General features: G+C 38.9%; 1 protein-coding gene across 2 annotated transcripts; it reads left to right on the forward strand.

The window, feature by feature from the left end:
• Window positions 1–5,012: 5,012 nt before the first annotated feature.
• On the forward strand, window positions 5,013–20,728 carry GDAP1 (ganglioside induced differentiation associated protein 1; the record flags this gene model as incomplete). 2 transcript variants are annotated; one of them, XM_082858412.1, is made up of 6 exons in its annotated part: window positions 5,013–5,129; window positions 5,809–6,001; window positions 14,765–14,938; window positions 16,917–17,011; window positions 19,255–19,369; window positions 20,346–20,728. In XM_082858412.1, 6 exons carry the CDS (start codon window positions 5,013–5,015, stop codon window positions 20,726–20,728), a joined length of 1,077 nt encoding a protein of 358 aa, XP_082714538.1. The 2 variants fall into 2 exon arrangements, with proteins under 2 accessions (XP_082714538.1, XP_082714539.1); XM_082858413.1 differs by lacking the exon at window positions 14,765–14,938.
• Between the last annotated feature and the right edge of the window lie 2,269 nt (window positions 20,729–22,997).

Consider the following 22,997-nt stretch of genomic DNA (forward strand, 5'->3'; position numbering starts at 1 on the left):
CCTGCGCTATGCGGCTGCTTCCCACTAGCTATCTGTTTTACGTTTGGTAGTGTATATATGTCCATGCCTCTCTCTCACTTTGCCAAGCACTATTTTGGATTCTTGGGGATACTAAAATGAATAATATGGGGTCTTTGACCTCAAGAGGCTCAGAGTCTAATGTACAAGAAAGACATATAAGCAGTAGTTTGATATGGTAGTTTGTGTTCCGATAGAAGTATCTATGTGGACTACTTTTTAAGAAAGTGGCTATATTTTCCCTAGGCTGTGTAAAGCTTGAAAGTCCACAACTTTGTCTCTTTGGTGTAAAGCTAGCAGTGTTGTAGAAAGTAATACTTGACTAGTAGTCAGAAAAGTCATATTTGGGGCTTTCCTGGTGGCGCAGTGGTTGGGAGTCCGCCTGCCGATGAAGGGGACACGGGTTCGCACCCCGGTCCGGGAAGATCCCACATGCCGCGGAGCGGCTGGGCCCGTGAGCCATGGCCGCTGAGACTGCGCGTCCGGAGCCTGTGCTCCGCAACTGGAGAGAGGCCACAACAGCGAGAGGCCCGCGTACCGCAGGAAAAAAAAAAAAAAAAAGTCATGTTTGAATGTAGCTCTTTCACTTACTAGCTCTAGGATTTTGGACCAGTCACTCAGTCATGATGGACGGTAGTTACCTCACAGGCTATCATGAGGATCAGATGAGACCGTAAGAAAGTGGTCAGTGAGTTTTAGATGTGAAAATTCTACATTATGCCTTTTGCTTATACGGTACTATTAATATTAAACACTAATGCAATAATCGATTCATTCAGTGTTTACTGGCTCATGGTTCTGCTGCTGGGAGGATGTGCTAGAGAAAATGCTCAGTGTTTAACAGTGGGCAGATAGATGTGTGCACATTTCTTTTCTTCCTAAAAAGAGTGAAGAGACTGAAAAGGAAATAAGGATAGTGGGGTCTGAGAAATGGGGAAGGAAAGAGAACTGAAGCTGGTTGGGACAGGAAAAGGTACCAAAAGGAGATGAACATACAAACTTAAGCACGAATTTACCCCCAGTTCTCCTGATCATCGTCACCGTCAAGACAATTTTTTGAATACTAAATAACATACATACATTCAATGGTGTGCTGGTAAATATTTAACAACCAACTCTCCAGAAAAAACCCAGAAACACACGGTAGATAGCATTGGTCAATTTCCATAGTGTAAACACTCCTGCCACAGCCAATTTTAAGCTACTAACATGATATCACTGAACAGGGAGATAGGAAGAGATGCACCCACCCCTGTATATGATTTCCATCCTACAAATATAATAGACATAAATAAACTCAAGAGTATAGATAATGGTAAACATAGCAAAATAATTTGAAAGTGATGTTTTGAGTATTTGCTAGCTTTATTTTAAAAATAACTTCTTAAATGCAATTTAATTTTATTTAATTTTTAATAATGGCTGTGTTGAATATCCAGCTTGCAAAATTTCTGCAAATTTAACCATCAGCACTCTCGAGGCAGTATGAGCCAGTGGCAGCAGTGGGTAGATTGGTAATTGCTCTAGTACGGTACCAGTTAGGGTTACGATCATCACCTCTTCTGGGAAGCCTATCTATGTTAGGTGCCTTTCTCTATAATCCCGTCATAATCTCTTACATATCAAAGCAATTACCACACTGTGTTGAAATCTCATTTTTCTACCTCCACACTTGAGTTCCCAGTGACTGTGACTTTTAACTCCCTATGTTCTTCAGCTAGGACTGTTCCTGGGACAGGTAGAGCTCAACAAAAGCATACTGAAGAAATAAATTGACCTGGCTCTGGCTCCTGTTGTCCCGGAGCCTGCAATCTAATGTGATTGATGTACAAAGACACATCACTACAGAATACACACAAAATTTAGTAGAAGCTCTGAATAAACATGTGAATGGATAATAAGGCTTTTATATCACATAAGAGTGGCTTTTATGAGGGTGGAAAATAACAGAGATTACGGATCAATCGAAGTAGATATAGCAGTTCTATTTTTATCCCTATCGTGATTTCAAAACAAAACAAAACACCAACGTGTTTCCTTATCCCATCTATTTAATAACATTCTAATGTTCAAATATTTAAGAAGTAAAAGTGGCACATATTCATTATAGAAAAATTACAGAATATAGAAGCATAAAGAAATAAAGGCCACCTATATTTTACAAGGTTGATGTATTAGGGAGGATAGGTTAAGATAATAGCACCCGAAAAGCACCAAATAACAGTGGCTTAAACAAGATGCTTTATCTCTTTTTCAGGTAGAAGTTTGCAGGTTTGCAGACTGAGGTTCATGTGGTGGTTCTGCTTCCCAACGTCCCAAGGACAGCTCAGGGCTCGCCATCCCTGGGGTGTGGCCCCATTCGTCAAAATGCAAGTCAGCATCCAGCCTCCTGGTAGCAGGATGGAGGATGGGATGAAGAAGAGGCACAAGGCCAACTGCCTCCTCCTTCAGGAAGATTCCCAGGATTTGCCCTTTGGCATGTCCATTACATCCCATTTGTTAGAAAATAGTCACATGCCACATTTATCTACAACGGAGCCTGGGAAATGCAGCTTTTCTTCTCAGCAGCCATGTGCTTGGCTAGAATTTCTATCACCACTGAAGAAGGGGAAAATAGATATTTAGGACCAGAATTTGCTGCAGTTATTTCCTTAGTTAAATTGCAAAGAAAGGAGTTAATAGAAGTTGTGCCCACTTTCAAGGTTATTGATGCATATTGATAATTTTCCTTTCAGAAGCTCTGTATGCATTTGTACTTCCAAGGACATATATGAATACTTAATGTTAAACACCAATTCAGTAATCAGTCAATTCATTGATTCCTATATGGTTTGGCTGCTGGGAATATGTGATGGAGAAAGTGCTCAGTGTTTGATAGACCCCGGCTTTATTGTCAGGACTCTTTCAGCTGCAAGTGACAGAGGACCTAACAAGAATATTGGATTTATTCAGATATTGAGGTGATCGAGCACATTAGGAAAGGGAATGGATAGTATACATTGGAATCTGAAGTTAGAGAATTAAAAATGAAGTTCTTGTGAAGAGGAATGGGAGAGGAGGATTATACAGTAGTTGTAAACATTCTGAGGCCTAAAGAGAGAGCAGCAAGTGTGATATGATGCCCTGTTAAAGTCACGGAGGGGCTTTTCCACATATACTTTCATCAACTGCTGTTTTTCAGGCAATGTGCTAAGCGCTTTATACACAGTCCCTCACCGAATGCCCATGTCAATCATATATTTTTATATGCCTATATGTTGCACATGATGAAGTGAAGGCTCAGGAGAGGTCAGGTTAAGGGTGGAGCTAGAATTTAAACCCCACTCTGATTGATGTCACAATTTTGCTTTTTCCTCTTCTATTCGGAAGAGTGAACTGATAGAAAACAAATTTGGTAAGGATCACTTCTGCTGTAGCATTTGAATTAACTTAAGGGTATAAAGAGACACTATAAAAAATCTTTAAAAATTATACAAGAATTAGAGAGAGCAACAAATAAAGTGTTGTAAAAGGTAGGAAGGACCTCATGAGAATTTTGTCTCTTCTAGGGGGCCTTTTTTGACCTGAGTTGGATGCCTACCTCTCTTTTCTCTTAGTACCTGTGTTTACTCTAAGACTGAGAGTTCTCATCTCCACTGTGGTTGTCTGTTTATTTTGTTGTCTCTGCCACCAGACATATCTTGGGTGCCAGGTATCAGGTCTTATACAACTTTGTATTACCAGGGCCCAGTACAATGCTTGGAACACAGTAGGTACTCAACAAACATTTGCTGGATGAATTATACAAGCATTCATTTCATGGTCATATTAATACATATTTACTGAAAGAGAAATTTTGCTAATTTACTATTACATTAAATTTTGAGAGGTGAATACTAACAACTAGATTAGCATAAAATTATGATTTTGGCCATGATTATAAAGAGAATGTTTATAAGGCAACTGAACTTGTGCATAATATGGAGTGTCTACAACATGCTAGGCTGTTTTGAGTGCTTAACATTGTATTTAGTTATTTATTTCTCACAAAAACCTTATGGGGGGGAAATAGAATTATCTCTACTTCAAAAATTGTGAAAAATGAAAAACTAGGAAATGAACCCAAGTCGTTCTGCTCTAAAAATTCTGTGTTTAATTAGCAGATGCAAACTATTATATATAGAATGGATAAACAGCAAGGTCCTACTGTATAGCACAGGGAACTATATTCAGTATCCTGTAATAAACCATAATGGAAAAGAATATGAACAAGAATACATATATACATATGTATGTATATATATACATATATATATGTATAACTGAATCACTTTGCTGTACACCTGAAACTAACACATTGTAAATCAACTATACTTGTTTAAATATTTATAATATAAATATTTTATTATATTGCAATAAAATAAGTTTAAAAAATTTTTAAATGGGCAAAATATTTTCTGTGTTTAACTAGACTATTTTAATTCGCCATTGTTTATGAGATTTATTATTATTTTTATTGTTGTTATTACATGACCGCATAATAGCATCTTCTAATGAGAACTCATAAATCTTTATCCTGTTGTTTTGTCTGTAAACCGGGAACTTCCCTTCCACCAAAGGCACAGACTCTCCAAGAGGACCCCTAAGTATCTTGGGAAATTGATGCTTTTATGCCTGAGCAACCTCTACTCCATCTACAAAACCGATGAATAATTTGCAATCAACATTTTCCATTACTCATCTTAAATAATCAGGGACTCATATTTGAGATCGTTTTCCCTAAAAAACGTCCAATTGCACCTCCCAGGTGACTTCTGTGCGCAGACTCTCCCCCGCAGCTTTCTCGCCCACGAAACTACACTTCCCAGCGGTCTGTTCGTTCATCTGCGCGAACTCTTCTTTCCCGGAGCATCGGGTGGCATCCTGGCAAAGCTAAGGGCGATTTGCAGGGCGCTGTGGCTGGGAGAAGTAAAGGGCGGACAGACGAGGCCCTCCCGCGCTCGCGCGTCCCCGAAATGGCCCGGAGGCAGGACGAGCAGAGAGGGGGAGCGCCCTTGATGGCGGAAGGCAAGTCGGACGCGGAGGTTAAGCTCATTCTGTACCACTGGACGCATTCTTTCAGCTCTCAAAAGGTAAAGGCCTCCGCCGGGCGGGCAGTGCGGATCGGGTTTCAGCACTGGGACAGCTCCCTCTGGGTGTTGCCCGGGTAGGCCGGCCCACTTAGAAACAGGCCTCCGACGCCCTAACCCCGGCGGGCGCTCCCTGAGGGGCGGGGGTGCGCCTTGTAGGGGAGCAGGGAGCATCAGTCTGAGGTGCAAAGGCCACTACCAGTCGTGAAATGCAACAAAAAAGCATCGCTTTCGTATTCGGGCGGGAGGCCTTGTCTCCGGGGCCGTGGAGAGCGAGGCAGAGGGAAGCGCCTTCCTGCAACCACATCGTCTAGGGTTCCTTCTTTTACTCTTGGTCGCATTCACTCTCTTCAACAGGCCTAGCCTGTCTGTTTCAGGTCCTTATTATGGGGAGGACACATCGTAAGGTTTAGGACACCGAGAAAGTAGTAGTGATGAAGAGGGTGACTGTGGACTGAATATAGCCAGAATCCTTTTCATTACTTAATTATCTTTTCTCACTTATAAGAGGAAGACGCTAGAATATATCTCACTTGTTAATTCCAGGAACAGGAATAGTTGAAAAGAATCTTGAAAATATTAATAACTCAGGGAAGCACAAAAGAACTGCTTGATGGTATCCAGGGATGTCATTTAATTAAAAGCCTCCACGCGTTGTGGTAACCAGTGTGAACTCTTCCAGGTGCGCTTGGTAATTGCTGAAAAGGCATTGAAGTGCGAGGAACATGATGTAAGTCTGCCCCTGAGTGAGCACAATGAGCCCTGGTTTATGCGTTTGAACTCAACTGGAGAAGTGCCCGTCCTTATCCACGGGGAAAACATTATTTGTGAGGCCACTCAGATCATTGATTATCTTGAACAGACTTTCCTGGATGGTAATGTTAAGGCTATTTGTGATTTCTTGGATTTACTTTCAACACAAATATATGTCTTTCTTCCTTCCCTCCCTTCCTTTCCCCCTTCCTTCCTTCCCTCCTTCCTATTTCCTCCCTTCCTCCCCTCTTTTTGGTTTCATGATGGTGGTTTAGTGCCAACAACCTTTTCCATTTCCATAAGCACACAAATATAAAATGGGTCAATAAAATAAATTTTGTATAAGCCATTGTAACTCCATTGAAAAGATTTCACGTAAACTATCAATTTTAATGTCGGAACTTTCCTTTTAAATTCACTTGCAAAAAACCCTGCAGGTTATTAGCCTTGAAGTCAAATTCATAATATTGATTTTAAATGAACAGTATGAAAATCAGTTTCATTTAGTCTACTAAATGGTTCTACCTTAAAAATAATAAGAGGGAAAAAGAGGAATAAATCTTAGGCAAGGGAGATTAGAATGTTGGTATACTTGGAGATCTTTGCTCTTGTTACATCTGTATGGTTTGAATTTTTATATCTTTTGTGAGGAATTATAGGGCTTAAATTTGTACAGTGATTTTAAGTAATAATCATTTATTGACAGCCTGTTTTGTGTCAGACATTTTATAATTTCTGTTCTAGTCAGTCTTCAAAAAAAAGCAACCTGAGATAGGCATGGTAGACTAATTATTCCCCTTTGTACATGAGGAAGGAGAAACAGAGTGGTTGCCTAAGGTAACATAGCTATTTTATGGCAGATTAGGGCTGGAACGCAAGCCTTTCAAATCCAGACCTTCCTATTACATGGACCATCTCTCATAGTCATTGCTACTTACACATTGTCTTGCTTCTTCCTAATAACAAGCCTTTGAGGTAAACTGTAGCTTCAATATTTGCCCAGGATTACACAGCTGATCACCGACAGAACTGAGAGCAGAACAGAGGGCTCTTAGCTATCAGCTAAGTACTCTTCTGAAAAAGAAGTTGCACAACGAGATCCAGTTACTCTTCATCTGCCACCAGTTATGTTGATGTTAATTGGGCAAGATAAAACCAGAATATAACCCCAAATTATTGGAAGCTGAGAAAAGAAATTATAAGGCCCCAAGAAGTCTGAGGTACTTAGAAGAAAGATAGGTTTAGGACCTAAATGGGGGCTGGGGGGAGTTTACCCCAGGGAATTAGATTAGCAGTGGGCTTCCCTTATTCTTAACCCAAGTGTTTAGTTCCCTAAGATTTTGATTGGAGGTGGCCACTGATCTAAACTGCTTTTCCATCCATCATTACTTGCTATTCCTTGTAAGTCTAAATGCTGGGGACTGAACAGGAAATGGGGGCTAATTGATTTAAGACAATTTTTCTCAATCTTGAGCTTTTTGGAAATGGACAAGTCTGTTGAATAATAATTTGTATTTCTTGGGAGAAGTGATTATAATAATGTGAATAAGACAAAATAATTGCATAAGAATTCTACTTTAAATCATCAAAAACTTTCAAAGGATATAGCAAATGAAAATGTTTAAATTTTTTGTTAGCATCCCTTGAACTACGATTACTACCATTCTCCTCCTCTTTGTGACATTATCTCTCCTGTAAGATATTCAGTAATATACAGTATTACTTTACAGTATAGTAATGTTAATGATTATTAGGCTTCATCAAATTTGTTTTAGGCTTTTTCTTTTTCTTTGACTATATAATAGCAAAACTGAAATGCATTCGGAGTCCTACTCAAGGTGAATACTGACCTTTTCTTACTACTATTTATTGAATCAGAGGAGAAGGTACTGTGGGCTAAACATTAAGAGGAAAATATGGAAACTAAGGACTTTAATTCTGGTTGTACCAATAGAATAAGTAGACAATCGAGAATTCTAGCTCTTAATCTGAAGCTATCGCAAACTGGTTGCATATCCTTGGTGACTTGACGTTTCTGTTTGTCCTCTTGGATTAGATGATATAATTTTATCAGTTGCAGAGATAAAGCAAGTCCAATCAACTCTTATTTCACTCTTTCCCATTTCCCAAGGAGAGTAGTCATTCAACTGGAAAGAGTAAAGGAAGATTAAGATTCAGGGAACTAAAACCCATGGTAGCTATGAAGACAGTAAGAAAACAGTTATATAAATGCAGGCGTCTAGTCTCCAGATGAAGTTTGTGTCAAAGTGTTAAAATAAGAAACAAACATGTAAGCATTATCACAATGATCATTTAGATAATTTGTATTTATCATTAAGAACTCATGGAGATTAGGAAAAGGGCCAGACAAGAGAGAGACAAATGTTATCCCAATTGTTAACCAGAGGGGAGGCTGAATTCTAATTCCTGCTACTTAACACGTATTCCATGGGCCAGCAGCACTGGTATCACCTTGGAGCTCGTTAGAAATGCAGAATTCTAGACTCTACTGCAAGTCTCTTGAATCAGAATCTGCATTTTAACAAGATTCCCAAGTGATTCATATATACATAAAAGTTTGAGAAGTACTACTACAAATTACTGTGCATTAAATAATTGCTTAAGTTTTAAGCAGTGCTATAAATTACTGTCTTCAAGTGTGGCAGAGTTCTAGAATGTGTTGTCAAAAAATTGTAAAGTATATATTTTTTGAGTATCTCGATGAAAAGGAAACAGCTTAAGTTTTACATTACTGGAGAATGTCTTTAACACTTTAAAAAGTGAATCTATTAGGTGCTGGGCATAGTTCTACATACAGTGTATCTTGATTTAAGCAGAGCATTTGAGGTTAAGTCATATGATACCCCTGTGGAATGAAGGCACATATATGGCTAGATGAAAGTAATGCACATTTTCCGATGAATAAACCACCATAATGAAGAATATTCATTTATGAATTTCTTATACCATGTTGCTTGTTTAGCTATATTCTCTCATTTCACTTATCCTATGATAATTTTATCACACTTTAATTATTTCAATTACTTGTAGACCACTGTAAGCACCGCGAGGTCAGAGACAGTGCCTGTTTCATTAACAACTGTATTCCCAGTGCCTGGTATGGTGACGGTTCTTTAATGGGAGCTAATAAATACTTTTGAATGATTAAAATGAATGAGTTATTGAAAACAGATGTCAGCCTGGACAGGGATCTCTACGGGTGTTCTTTTAGGCTTCTATTCTCTGACTGAGTCTAACAATTCCATAAATGATTTGCATAAAGACATCAAAGAAACACTATTATACTTGCAGATGTGTGAGCTGTGATAGTTAAAATGATGACTAGCTTATGAAATGCTTCTCATGGACAATAAAATGGAACAATAACTAAGATAAAGTTTAACAAGGCTAAAAGTAGTATGTGAATTTTGTTTTAAAAAATCAGCTGCATTAATGAAGGATGAGAGACCTGGCCTGCTAATAAGTTACCAACAAAAGCCAACAATGAAATAAAAGACTAGTGTGATTTCAAGTTGTTTCAAAAGTATAGATTCTGTCTAGAACATGGCAAATTGTGACCTGCTATATTTGAACTGGTTGGAACATGCAGCATTTTGACCAAATATGGTTGGAACTTTGAGGAAAGGTGACAAATTAGAATGATAATGAGTGAATGGATTTCATGAGGTGTATAGTTGCCCATGGTTATATAAGAGACTTTAATTAAGTGTATCCATTCATCTAAAGAACAGAGTGTAGTCAACTGGCATCTCCTTTGCTCTTATTTGCTATCCTTTATTAGTCTATCAACTGGGGATTGTACTAAAAATGATGGCTTGCTGACCTGTACACCTTTCTCAACCTTTCTGTATAATCAGTATTTACATATTTACATCCTTTTGGTATATCATAATCTCTTTTAGTGAACTGTAACTTGGCCACCAAATAATAAAAAAAAGTGAGCATGTAATCTCCAAATTATCTGGAAAATTAAAAATGTAAATTGCTAGGAATCTGGCATCCCAATTAAATTCAGATTTTTAGAAGTAAAAAAAAAAAGAGAGCATGAAATAACTACAAAATACTAGAATATATACTGTTTATTACTGCCAATCAGTGGTAACCTGGAATCAAGGATGTCATATGGTGAATATTGAATTTTGGTAATTTAATATGTTTTATAACAGTTCTCTGAAGACTATGCCCCATGTCTTATGTCTAGATATATCATTTTAAGTATTCTTAGGAAAAGAATTTGGTTTGGAAATAATCCAAGTATTCTGGTATATATTAAAGTATCACATACTACGTCTGATTAGGAAATATAAATTTATTTTATAAATATAGTTTTATCAATATATATTGAAAATCAACTCAGATTTTAAAGATAATATTCATTCTGAAATTACTGTTATATTAAAAATATAGTTATTTATGTAAGGAATTTTCAATTATTGTTAAGGTCATAGAATAAATAATTTTATATCTGTTACTAAAAGGGTCTCATATATAGTTGAATAACATTATACATTTTTTCGCACATCTACTGAAATTGCAGGTTAGCACAAAGGATTGTAACTGAGTGCAGAGAAAATATGGTATATGGTAAGGAAAAGAAAATGAGTCTTTAAAACTCATGATTATGCCAATAAAAGTGGTTTAAAAAAGTAATTAAAAAACTTTCTCTGATTTGTTCAATTTTAGTGAACAGGATGGGGTGTTAAAATTACAGAGGTCCTGGTTCTATATTATGTGTATACAATAATTGGAACAAACTATCTGATCAAGGAATTTTGCCCCCCAATTATGAATGTTCCTATAAAAGTTTTAAATATACTACCAATTAAAAAGTAGTTAAACATTTAAGGTATAAAATGTATTGACTATATTGCTACAAATTTGGCTGTGTCTCAGAAAATTCTGGATGTGTGTAATGAACTTGTGTAATTTGACATCTTGTTTTTTCTCATCTGTGTTTAGATTTGATCTTCCTAGCTCTGAAGTTATGGCAGCCTTGAATTGTAGTCAGTTTGTAACCATATCTTTTGCTTCAGGTCATAATTTAATTGTTTACCATTATTATCTTTTTAATAGCCTGGTGTATGACTAGTTGAAGGGTACAATTTTGTTCAGCTACATGCTGCATATTATCTTACGTACTAATGTCATCACTAAGTGATCTAAGTAAAATAAAAAATCGGTAAAGGGATAGAGATAGAAATGAAGTCTAATCTATTCTCATTGAGGGAAGACCTGACAATTATTCAAATAGACCTAGGGGGTATCTTTCTAGAAAACAGTCATAATAATGCCTCCTTTATCTGCCATCACTGGGGAGTGTAGGAAATCAAAGTAGCCAATTTAGGAAAATAATTAAAATGTATGCCTTTAAGCCCCTAGATTCTTTTTAGTTTTTGCTCTTGGGGAAACTGAATGTAATTTTTTTAATGGCTCAGGGCCATTGTTATTCTACCCAACAGTACAGGGACTTGAGAATATATGGAGCTGTTGGTCCCCATTAAATGGTTACAGAATGCTTTTATTGTTTCTTTCTGATTTAGAATTTTGTTCTTTTATTTTCTCTCTTTGTTGTTTATCACATCTTTCTGCTTTATGTCCATCTGCCTGTTTCTAATTTGCTGCCTAAATTTAGGTGCAGTACAAGACCTACCTTTGTCCCTACTCAGTTCTACAACGTCGGGTCTTATGCCAATGTACTTATTTATTCTTCCAGCTTAGTCACTGATCCTGGCTTCCACTACTGCAACCTTCCACCCCAATGAAGAGTTCCCAGAATTATTCTTATTGCCTGTTTCTCAAACCCTGTAACCCTTCTATTGCTTTCTCACTCCTGATTGAGGTAGAATACCAAGAAAAGATTTTCTCTTTTTAGTATCGTAACAAAAATGCTTTATGGAAGGACTGGAAAATAAAATGAGAATGAGAGGGAAGATTTTCTGTATAATTCAAAGGAAATTCCCCATTGTCTTTTGAAAAACTCTCTTTCCAGAGGCACTGGACACCTTTGTGTGCTGGTGGCACATTGGATGTGTGATACTGGACAGGGTGTCCTTGAAGAGAGAAAGTGAGCTTGGAAAAGAACATGGGTTCAGTGGGTATCTGATGCTCTGCCTGACAAAGTGTTTTAGGAGATAGTTATATAGTAATGGAGCACTGAGTAGAAGATTACTTTCGTGCATTCAAATCTTTGGATTCAGACTTGGCCAGATGGACCTTCGCCAGAAAGCAATTGGATGTTGTTTTTCCTGCTTTTATTCGCTTTCCCAGGAAGGAAGTCGTATGCTTTTCTGAAGACAAACCCCCGGCCTGGCACAAGAAAGCAGCCAGAGCCAGTAGCTATAGATTTACCCACTTGAGAGGCATTTTAAAATGTCGTATCATTTATGGTTATTAAGCTATGGTTCTTGGACCCCCCAGAACAGTGGTTCTTAAACATTTGGGTTTCAAGGCCCCTTTGTCTTAAAAGTTAAGAAAGACATTTGAGAGCTTTTGTTTATGTGTTCTATCTATCAATATCTATCAAACTAGAAATTAAAATTGAGAATAGTTTAAAATACAAGACTAGACAACCCCACATTCCATTAATGCCAGAGTGATGGAGTTATCACATGTTGTATAGGCTCTGGAAAATACCGTCATACACTCAAGAGAGAATAAGAGTGAAAAAGCAATTAACATCTTAGTATTACTATAAAAATAGCTTTGACTTGTAGACCCCCTGAGAGTGTCTTCAGGAAGCCCAGGGGTTTTTAGACCATACTTTGAGAACTTTTACCGCTAGTGGTCTGTGAATAGAATTCAGGACATTTGATATCTTAGACGGGAAAAAATTACATCTTTATTTTTCACTAATTTCAAACAGAAATTTATCATTTCCTTTCATTTCCAATGTAGGCATAATCCAAAGCAATATCAGGAGTGCCTGTGACTTTGCTCGTATGTTCATGTGACTGTGATGTGTTCATGGCATATCAAGTTATTTCAGATATCTTAAAATATCACTTATGCCCATCACTACTTTGAAATTATGGCAGTTATTAGAACTGCTGCTAGCTTTTGTTAGTGTATTAATAAAAAGACCCATATTAGTATTTTATAATTTAAAATTACTTTGATAGTTTATTTTAATATAATCAATTTCCTTTGCAATCCTATGTCTTGTATTTTATGCATTTAAGAACATTATTTTGAGAAGAGGTCAGTGGCACACAAAAGGTTGAGAACTCTTTAGAATTTCAAGGACCTTAGAAGGCCACCTGTCTGTTATCCTCATGGGAATGTTTACCATGCATTGGTTGGGCAGCAAGGAAGTGTGCTCTAGTTGGGCTGAAAAGTCAGCAAGGAAGTGTGCTCTAGTTGGGCAAGTTCACGGTTGACGAGCAGAATGTAGCTGACCCTTCGTTCTTGGTCATTCTAATGCAGACTTCAGAATTGGACTCCCAGCAGGGAATTAGACATTTGCCCACTGGTTTGAGGAGTAATCCATGTTCTTTTTTCTTAGAGAGTCAGAAATAGCCTGTTGGCTTAAAATCTTGTACTACTTGGTCTGGCGTTATGAGATCTTGCCCGAAATCTTACTCTCCAACCAACTCTGAATTGTCAATGCTTATGAATGAGTGTGCGATGCTCAAAAGGGTTCCAGATTAAATAAATAACTCAAACTAAATGAATAAGTGAATAAGCAAAAAATAAATGAATAGAGTTGAGGTCATTCTTTTCACCTGTTAGATTAATAAGCTTGTTGGCATTTTTTTTAGGGGAAGTTTGAGAGTCAGAAGTGGGAATAGATTCTGTAGGGACTTAGCCCTGACCTTTGGATCACATGGTTCATTTTTATTCTTCTTGAATAGTCTCTGAGAAGTAAACCCTTTGAAGATGTTACAATGATGTAATAAAACAGAGCACTGCATTAGGAGTTAATGACTTTGGTTCTTGGTCTGCCTCTAATTAGCTGTGGGATCTTGGGAGAATGTCTCAGCCTATATATCTCAGTGTCCTCATTAATTGCTACAGAGCTTCTGCAGCTCAAATATTCTATAATAACTAGCAATTTGGGAATATATTAATTCATTAATTGAAATTTATTCAACACCTACTATGAGCCAAACATTATATTGGGCACTGGGATTCAACAAAGAACAATACATGGTCCCTGCCCTTAAGGAGTCTATAGTCTAGAGTTTAAACAGCAAATGAAGATTTATGTAGAGCCCACTTTCCAGAGATAAAATATTAGAAATTGCTGGTGAATTCCACGAAGATTATCAATTCCCATTCACATAGCATCAATGGGATCACTCTTGGTATTAACTGGAACCTGGGAAGGTGTGGTCCCTGATCATCTTTCCATAATGAGCCTTCATTCACTTAACCAACATTTACCAAGGGCCTAAAATGTATGAGACACTATGCTAGACTCCGGATCATACGTTCCTTGCCCTGAAGGGGTTTATGGGGCAAAAAGATACAAACAACTAATTAAGGTGATAAGGGCTATAATGGAGTACGTACAGAGTATTTTGCATGTACAGAGGAAGGCACACTTGACTTAGTCAGATGTTGGTAGTTGTGGAAGTTTGGCGAAATTTCGGCAGGGGAGTTGGCATAAAAAACTAGACCTTGAGAGTAGTGATTTGCAAGGTGGAGAAGTGTGATCGTGGTTTGGGAATCTGGTCTGGTACCTCAGTCCAATTCAAATTTTGAATGTCTGGGCTGGAGAGATATCATCCTTTAAATCCCTTCATATAATACTGAAAATGTTAATGTAGAGGGGCTGGAGTTTTTTGTTTCTTGCTTTTGGATGTAACATCTTGTTTGTAACTTTTCCTTCAATGTTTGTGTATGTGTTTGTGTGTGTATTTTAGAAAAAACACCCAGGTTAATGCCTGATAAAGGAAGCATGTATTATCCACGGGTACAACATTATCGAGAACTGCTTGACTCCCTGCCCATGGATGCCTATACACACGGCTGCATTTTACATCCTGAGCTAACTGTGGACTCCATGATCCCAGCTTATGCAACAACAAGGATTCGCAGTATGTAAAGAGCTTAAAGACCTGGAATTCTGTCTCAAGTTTCTTTTAATTCATTTCTGAGACCTAGCACACCTCAGGAAGACTTGGGGGCAGGGTTGTTGAGTCTGCTTCATGGACGTGCACGTTATATATCGATCCACGCACCAGTCAGATCAATCTGTGCTTCAGCTGTTCAGCTGGACATTTATTGTCCACAGGACCTGATTTTCCAGCTCTTGGCCTTGAGGGCCAAGCTTAAATAAAACTCAGAAGAGTGGCCTGTGGAAAAGTAGAGAACGTAACATGTTCTCATGGACAAATGGACTAGGAAATAAGGAAAGCTGGGATCTGCTGGGAGTTATGGGTGACTGAGTTCACATTTCTGGTCCTTAATTTTTGTTTCATTATGTGAAGAGCTGGGCTACAGGCTGTGTAGCCATTACTCTTCCTCTGAGTTTAGTGATCGGGGGATTCACTGAGGTGGAGCTGTGACCTCCAGCTCTCTCCTTCCTCCTGCCCTGAGGATAGGGAAGGGTCAGTGCGTGGGATACAAAGATACAAATAACTAATTAAGGTGAGGAGGTGTGCTCCATGGCCCAGGGGATTGGAAAGGGAAGGGGCTGTGATCAAACTGGGGGTTTTGACCAGGAACACTCACACCCAGAGCTTCAATTCCAGAAAGCGCGTTCTTTCTGTTGCATCATACCTCGCCTTTACAGTTCTCTTACTGACGCTACTTTACTTTCTTTTCAACCCCCTCCTCCTTACTCCTCTCCTCTTACCTTCCCTGCCCTGCTTTCCCTCCCTGCATTCTTCTCCTCCCTCTTCCAACTTCTCACCTTCCTCTTGTTCCTCCGCCTTCTCCTCAGAAATACTCATTATATGATTTGAAACAAGTATTCTGACTATATTTCCCTAGAGTAAATATTTCTCTAAATAAGGCTTTTCCCTTCCCTTTCCATAGAAATTTATTACAGAAAACTTGGAAGGTACTGAAAGGTAGAACTACCCTGCTCAAGCACTTATGATGTGCTGGGCTTTGCATTCAATGCCTTTCCACGGTGCCTCCCGTTTCATTCTCAGCCTGTGCGGCAGATACTCTGAGAGCTCCATTTTATTTTATTATTTATTTATTTATTTATTTACCCAGATTCTATTTTTATTTCCTGGGAATTGTTAATGGGCTTTGCCATGACAAGGTTCTACCGGTCTTTCACTTTAGCAGCTCCCACCTACTGAGATAAGCGGCAGGGTCCTTTGATGCAGAGGGACAATGTAGAGGTAGAAACCCCCTTTTAAGAGGATAATGAAAGGATCAAGATGGGTGTTTAGTTTTCTTCTTTTCCTGATTCATTCTTCTTAGTAATATAATAGCTGAAAGGTCACCCTTATAGTTCAGGAAAGTCAGAATGTTACAAGTGAGAGAGGATCTTAAGAAAAAGAGTAGAGAGTCACTAGGAAGAAAAGAACAACTGGTTGCTCCAGTGTGTCTGTGTGTGTGTGTGTGTGTGTGTGTGTGAGAGAGAGAGAGAGAGAGAGAGAGAGAGAGAGAGAGAGAGAGAGAGAGAGGGAGACAACGTGTGTGCATAGGGGGTCTCATGCATTGAACTTTTTTTTTTAACAGAGTGCAGTATTTATTTATGTAGACTTTTTCTGTAGTGTTTTTTTTTTTAACAGCTTTATTGGAGTATAATTGCTTTACAATGGTGTGTTAGTTTCCGCTATATAACAAAGTGAATCAGCTATACATATACATATATCCCCGTATCTCCTCCTTGCGTCTCCCTCCCACCCTTCCTATCCTACCCCTCTAGGTGGTCACAAAGCACCGGATAGTTCCGTTTTAAAAGTGAGGAAACTGAGGCACACAGAGTCTGAGTCAGAGGAAGGGCATGACCCCAGGGCTTATGCTCTTACCATTGAGTTTCCCTGCTTTTCTTTGTTTCTTTTATGGAAGGGAGGAAATAATTTTCTGTTTCAAAAATGATTTTGTTATCAGGCCAAATTGGTAACACAGAGTCTGAACTGAAAAAACTTGCCGAAGAAAACCCAGATTTACAAGAGGCGTACATTGCAAAACAGAAGCGACTTCAGGTAAGTAAACCGGGCTGTCCTCAACTGACATCCGCCGATCGTATTAAATGTTCTACTTTTTGTACAGTATCACTATGTTTTAGAACATATTCTATGAAATGTCGCAAGTCACCAGAACACGTTACCTTCGGCTTAGGCTCTGCTTTTAGACAGAATTTTCCTTTATTAGATTTGATATTCAGACCTAACGACAATTGCTTAAAAAGCAGTCATTGCTCATGCTGGTTGCCAAGGAAACTTATAAAATGTAAAAGCAAGTTAATAAAATATTGTAGGAATCTGTCATTTCAGGTATTTTTCCACTTTGAGGCAGACAGACCTCTATCTATGACTTTTTTATACCAATAAAGTTACAGGCGAGTTTATTTATTTTTTTAATATATATACCCCACATGCCTTTCAGTTTTTTTCCTTTGTACCTTTTGATCCCCTTCACCCATTTCTCCAACCCCTCACCCCACTGCCTCTGGCAACCACCAGTCTGTTCTCTGCATCTATGAGCTTGGTTATTTGTTTGTTTTTAGATTCCACCAATAAGAGAGATCATATGGGATTTGTCTTTCTCTCCTTGACTTATTTCACTTAGCGTAATGCCCTCAAGGTCCATCCACGTTGTTGCAAATGGCAAAATTTCAGTCTTTTAATAGCTGAAAAATATTCCATTCTATATACACCAATCACAATTTTTTAATCCCTTCATCTATTGATGAACACTTAGGTTGTTTCCATGTTTTGGCTATTGTAAACAATATTGCAGTGAACATAGGAGTGCAGATATCTTTTGAGTTAGTGTTTTTGTTTTTCTTTGGCTAAATACCCAGAAGTAGAATTGCTGGATTATATGTTAGTTCTATTTTTAATTTTTTGAGGAACCTCCATACTATTTTCCACGCTGGCTGCACCAATTTACATTCCCACCAGCAGAACACAAGTGTTCCCCATTCTCCACATCCTTGTCAACACTTATGATTTCTTGACTTTTTGATAATAGGCATTCCAACAGGGGTGAGGTGATATCTTACTGTGGTTTTGATTTGTTTTCCCTGATGATTTACAATGTTGAACATCTTTTCATGTATCTATTGGCCATTGTATGTCTTCTTTGGAAAAATGTCTATCCAGATCTTCTGCCCATTTTTAAATTGGATTGTTTGTTTGTTTGCTATTGACTTATATGAGCTCTTTATAGATTTTGAATATTAGCCCAGATATATGATTTTTAAGTATTTGCTCCCACTTAGTAGGTTGCCTTTCCGTTTTGTCGATGGGTTCCTTTACTGTGCAGAAAGAAGCTTTTTAGTTTAATGTAGTCACACTTGTTTATTTTTGCTTTTGTTGCTTTTGCTTCTGGTGTCAGATTAAAAAAAATCATTGCCAAGACCAAGTCAGTGAGCTTACCGCCTGTGTTTTCTTCTAGGAGTTTTATGGTTTCGGGTCTTACTTTCAAGTCTTAAATCCATTCTGAGTTAATCCATTTTGATGTGTCTGCCTCCTGAGGAACAGGTCTTTGCTTCATCATTTAAAGTCAGCCTTTCTCTTTCTGCTGATTCTTTCCTCCAACAAACTGTGTAAAGTTTCTCTCATGTTGAAAATAAATCTAGCAAACGTCAGCACTCCCAATCCTGCCTCTACTTCCCAGCCTCCTTTATCCTACATGAGCTAAATAAGTGAGCTTCTCAAGCGAAACGCCTGCACACACAACACTCCTTACTCTCTACCTGCTCTCTTTTTTTTTTTGTTTGCGGTACGCGGGCTCACGGGCCCAGCCGCTCCGCGGCATGTGGGGTCTTCCCAGACCGGGGCACAAACCCGTGTCCCCTGCATCGGCAGGCGGACTCTCAACCACTGCGCCACCAGGGAAGCCCTCTACCTGCTCTTTAACTCACTGCATTCAGATTCCTCTCGAATCTCTGAGCCCTCAGTTATTCATTTGTTGAAGGCTGCCGACGTTCCATTCTGGAGCTGGGCACGAGAGGAGTCTCTTTGTGCCCCTCACATTCTTTGCCCTCTCTGATCATTTGGTTCCACAGGAGTTGCCAGTGAACAGTGGGTCTGACCCCTGGGATATTTTCACAGCCAGGGCATTTTCTGTCAGGTTTGCTTTTGCTTTAACAAAGTTATTCTATTTCTTCTCATTGTCGAGAATAAACAGGCTTCAACTCTGTAAGAGTTTGTATCTGCTCTGCTCTACGCTGATTACTTTTACAGGCATAAATAACCTAGAAGTTATTTTTGTTAATTAGTCGAAGCTCCTTGACCACGACAATGTCAAATATTTGAAGAAAATTCTTGATGAATTGGAGAAAGTCTTGGATCAGGTTGAAACTGAGTTGCAAAGAAGAAATGAAGAAACCCCAGGTAGGTTCTCATTTGTGTCCTTTTTCTCTTTTACTGGACATCAGGAGTATTTATGGGAACGTTCTTAGGTTTCACCAAAAACATTCTGTAATCTGTTTTTAATTGTTAGTACTCGTGGGCAGTTTAAATTATGATAGCATCAATACTAGGTGTCAAATTCAGCAAAACCCAGGTGTCTAATTGTAACTCTGCGTCTATGTGAAATATGACTGGTGAAGAATTTTTCTGCACAATTTAAGGTATGCTTCGTAGATTCCTACCTGGCCTGTTTCACAAATTTTAATTAAAGGAGTTAGTTTGGTTGAATAACCTGAGTACCTGCTTGAACGCTCCCTCTAGTTTTTCCCTTAGGCAGGGAGAAAACCTGCAAATTGAAGTAAAGTATAACATGGAGGCAGCCTGTGCATATGTGCAGGCTGCCTGGTGAGCACCCACCGGCTGCATCTGTGAACCTGGCTTCACGATGAAGCCCAGGTGCAGACATATGGACCATTTGCACTATTCTGATTGACAACAAAGTTAAAGACCATTTTACCTGAAACTTGCTTCACAATAGGGACTTTCTAAATAAGTAACTAAAAGCGGCAACTACTGAGTGACGCATGGATTTTCCTAAAGTACACCTGTCATTTTCTTAACCCAGAAGGAAATATCTGTTAACTCCTTTGGCTTGGAGGCTCTCCACTCCTCAAAATGATAGACAGGCTTTGAGCTCAAGTGGCTCTAGTGGCACCTAGGGACCCAGGTGCCTGACAGATGGCAAACAAGTCTCCCTTAGCTTGGGATACATTTGCATGGACTTTTTTTTTTTTTTTAAAGCATAGAATTACTTGCTGAGTATTGTCAAGAAAATGTACCATGGCCTTCATCTTTTGCTACCCTCACCCTTGCCGTCAAGACTAAGACCAAAGATGCCAACCAAAGTCTATTTGTACCGTGCTTGCCCCTTATCCTCCATGTCCCTTTCTCTAATTAGAAGAGGGCCGCCAGCCATGGCTCTGCGGGGAATCCTTCACCTTGGCTGACATCTCGCTTGCTGTTACACTGCATCGACTGAAGTTCCTGGGGTTTGCAAGGAGAAACTGGGGAAATGGAAAGCGACCGAACTTGGAAACCTATTACGAGCGTGTCTTGAAGAGAAAAACATTTAACAAGGTTTTAGGACATGTCAACAATATATTAATCTCTGCGGTGTTGCCAACCGCATTCCGGGTGGCCAAGAAAAGGGCCCCAAAAGTTCTTGGCACCATCCTTGTGGTTGGTTTTCTTGCAGGAATGGGATATTTTGCTTTTATGCTTTTCAGAAAGAGACTTGGCAGCATGATATTAGTGCTCAGACCCAGACCAAATTATTTCTAGGCTTTTGGGGATCTGGTGGCGGCAACTCATCTAGCCATTCAACTAGACCTTTCTCCACTCTTCCAGGCCCAGTGAAGAATGACCCTGGGCAGCTAGTAAAACGCATAATTTCCTTTACTCTTTGGCTCGTTTATGCAGGGAGAGGAGGCAATGAAGATGGTTTTGTGGGCTGGTAACTTTGAGAGGACTTATTTGCAACCCTGAACTAATTCCTCCTTAAAACATGTGCAAAGTCAAGATATGTGAATGCTGACAGGTAGAGAATAGACCTTTTGCTCAAAATGTCAGTTCAAGTTCTGGGTGATTTTGGGGGAGAAGTTTATTATTATGAGAAGACAGTAATAATAACCTATGATTGCCCATAACTCTTCATCTGAGACTATCTGGGTGTGTTGAGTGTTGAATAGTTAGCAGTATTTTCTCCTGGAATTCAGAAATCATCTTTGTTACTCAACACAGGAGTTCAGATAGCAGCAGGGCACAGCAGTGCTTCCTACTCTCACTGTTAGCTTTAGGCAGAAATAAGGGAGGCAAAGGGACAAAGAAGGGGGAAAAGGGAGAATGAAGTCTATATAATGATGACAATAGAATGCAACTTCCAGGTGCCTCCGATGCCACTCATGGCTGCCTGTCCCCTTAGTAAACATTCTATCTGACTACTTGTGGCTACAGCCCATGCATCCTCCTGTAACTGAGGACCTTGGAAAAAGAGGACTGGGGAGTTACTGCAGAGAGTTGGCTGGAGAGTTGGCTTATAGCACCTAATCTGACCTTAGTGTTAATTTTAAATGCACATAAATCACAGTCACTAATTTATTAAAATTAACTGATTACCTACTTGGGCATGAGATGCCTACTGGAACATGTCTGACTAGCATTTACATGAAACTCTGAAATTTCCTCATGGTTCCCCAATTTGAAGGTGCCTGTGAGATATCACTCCTGTGGACTGTTGTGAACAGTCACTGGGAGTCTTTGTCTCTCCAGCCCTTTTGTGCCCACAGGTGGCATTTAGGTGAATGTCCCAGGTAACTGCTAGCATGGCATGTGGCTGGGGAGTGGGTATTTCGTTGATCTGGGAGTGTTAAATAGGCTCATTCTGCATTTAGGGAGGCTGGTGTGTTAATGCAAAAACTGTTGTCTAAACCGTGCATCTATTTATCGTCATCAACAAAGCCTTAAAAGGTTACAGGGAAGGAGAAAATCTAGTCTTGATCCTTGGCAATTAATTTAGGGGAGATGAAATAAGTCGATAGATAGTGATTCCACCTATATTCCTTCATTTCCACCTATATTCACTTCATTCATTCCTTCATGGGCACTTTAGGGGGTGCCTCAGTCCATCTGGAAGGGAAAAACCCTGTGTGTCCCATGAACAATAATGGAACTGCAAGATACAGTTTGTGCTCAGGAAGAATCTTTCCTGGTGACAGGAAGGTGGAGTTTCTCTGGAGTTGGCCAGAAAGGTGTGGGGAGCAGTGTTAGGTGTGACAGGAAGCATGTATGGGGAATGGTGAGCTAAGGTTCCAGCGAACAGCAGAAGCTTGCTTGGACTGCCTCAGATGGGCTGTGCAGATGGCCAAAGAATGTACCTACCAACTTTTTCATTAACAGGAAACAGTCATACCTACTAAACAATGACTTTTTGATGGTAAAATGATTCTATAATTCATGAATCAGTTGTGTTAGAAAATATTATTGAACTGGATACTCTCTGTTTCCAAAAAATTAATAACATCTCCAGTGTAAACTCAATCCAATAATAATGAACAGAGTGGCAGCTTTTATAATGTCTTGATTTTGAACCTCAGTGCATTGTTGTATAGAGTGTCTGAATTTGTTTCTGGGACATTCCAAACCATGTATTCATAAAAGAGCCACAAAACTGATTATTCAGTAGGTCAGAGTGTTTCAGAGTTCTTTATGTCATCCTTTTATGAACAAGAACTCAGACATGAAGAAATTGAAATTGGATTGTTACAAAAATCTACAAAGGAGGATATTTACCTATATAAGGGTTGTTGATTAAGAATAAAGATTCGAAGTCCAATGCTGGCTTTTCATTAAATTTGTATTATTACTGATCAAGAGAAAATCTACTAAAAGTATTTATGATTTTCAGATACAGTTTCATTGGAAATAGGCTTGTGTCGCTATTAAAGATGATGCATTTGTGGCAATTTCACTTGTTTCACGGATACCCTTGAGTTTATACTTTTAAGATATTTGTTTAGGGGTAAAATTACCACTAGGTGTCGCTGTTCATCCA

This window comes from Leucopleurus acutus (genome assembly GCF_964270905.1).
Source record: "Leucopleurus acutus genome assembly, chromosome: 17".
NCBI lineage: Eukaryota > Metazoa > Chordata > Mammalia > Artiodactyla > Delphinidae > Leucopleurus > Leucopleurus acutus.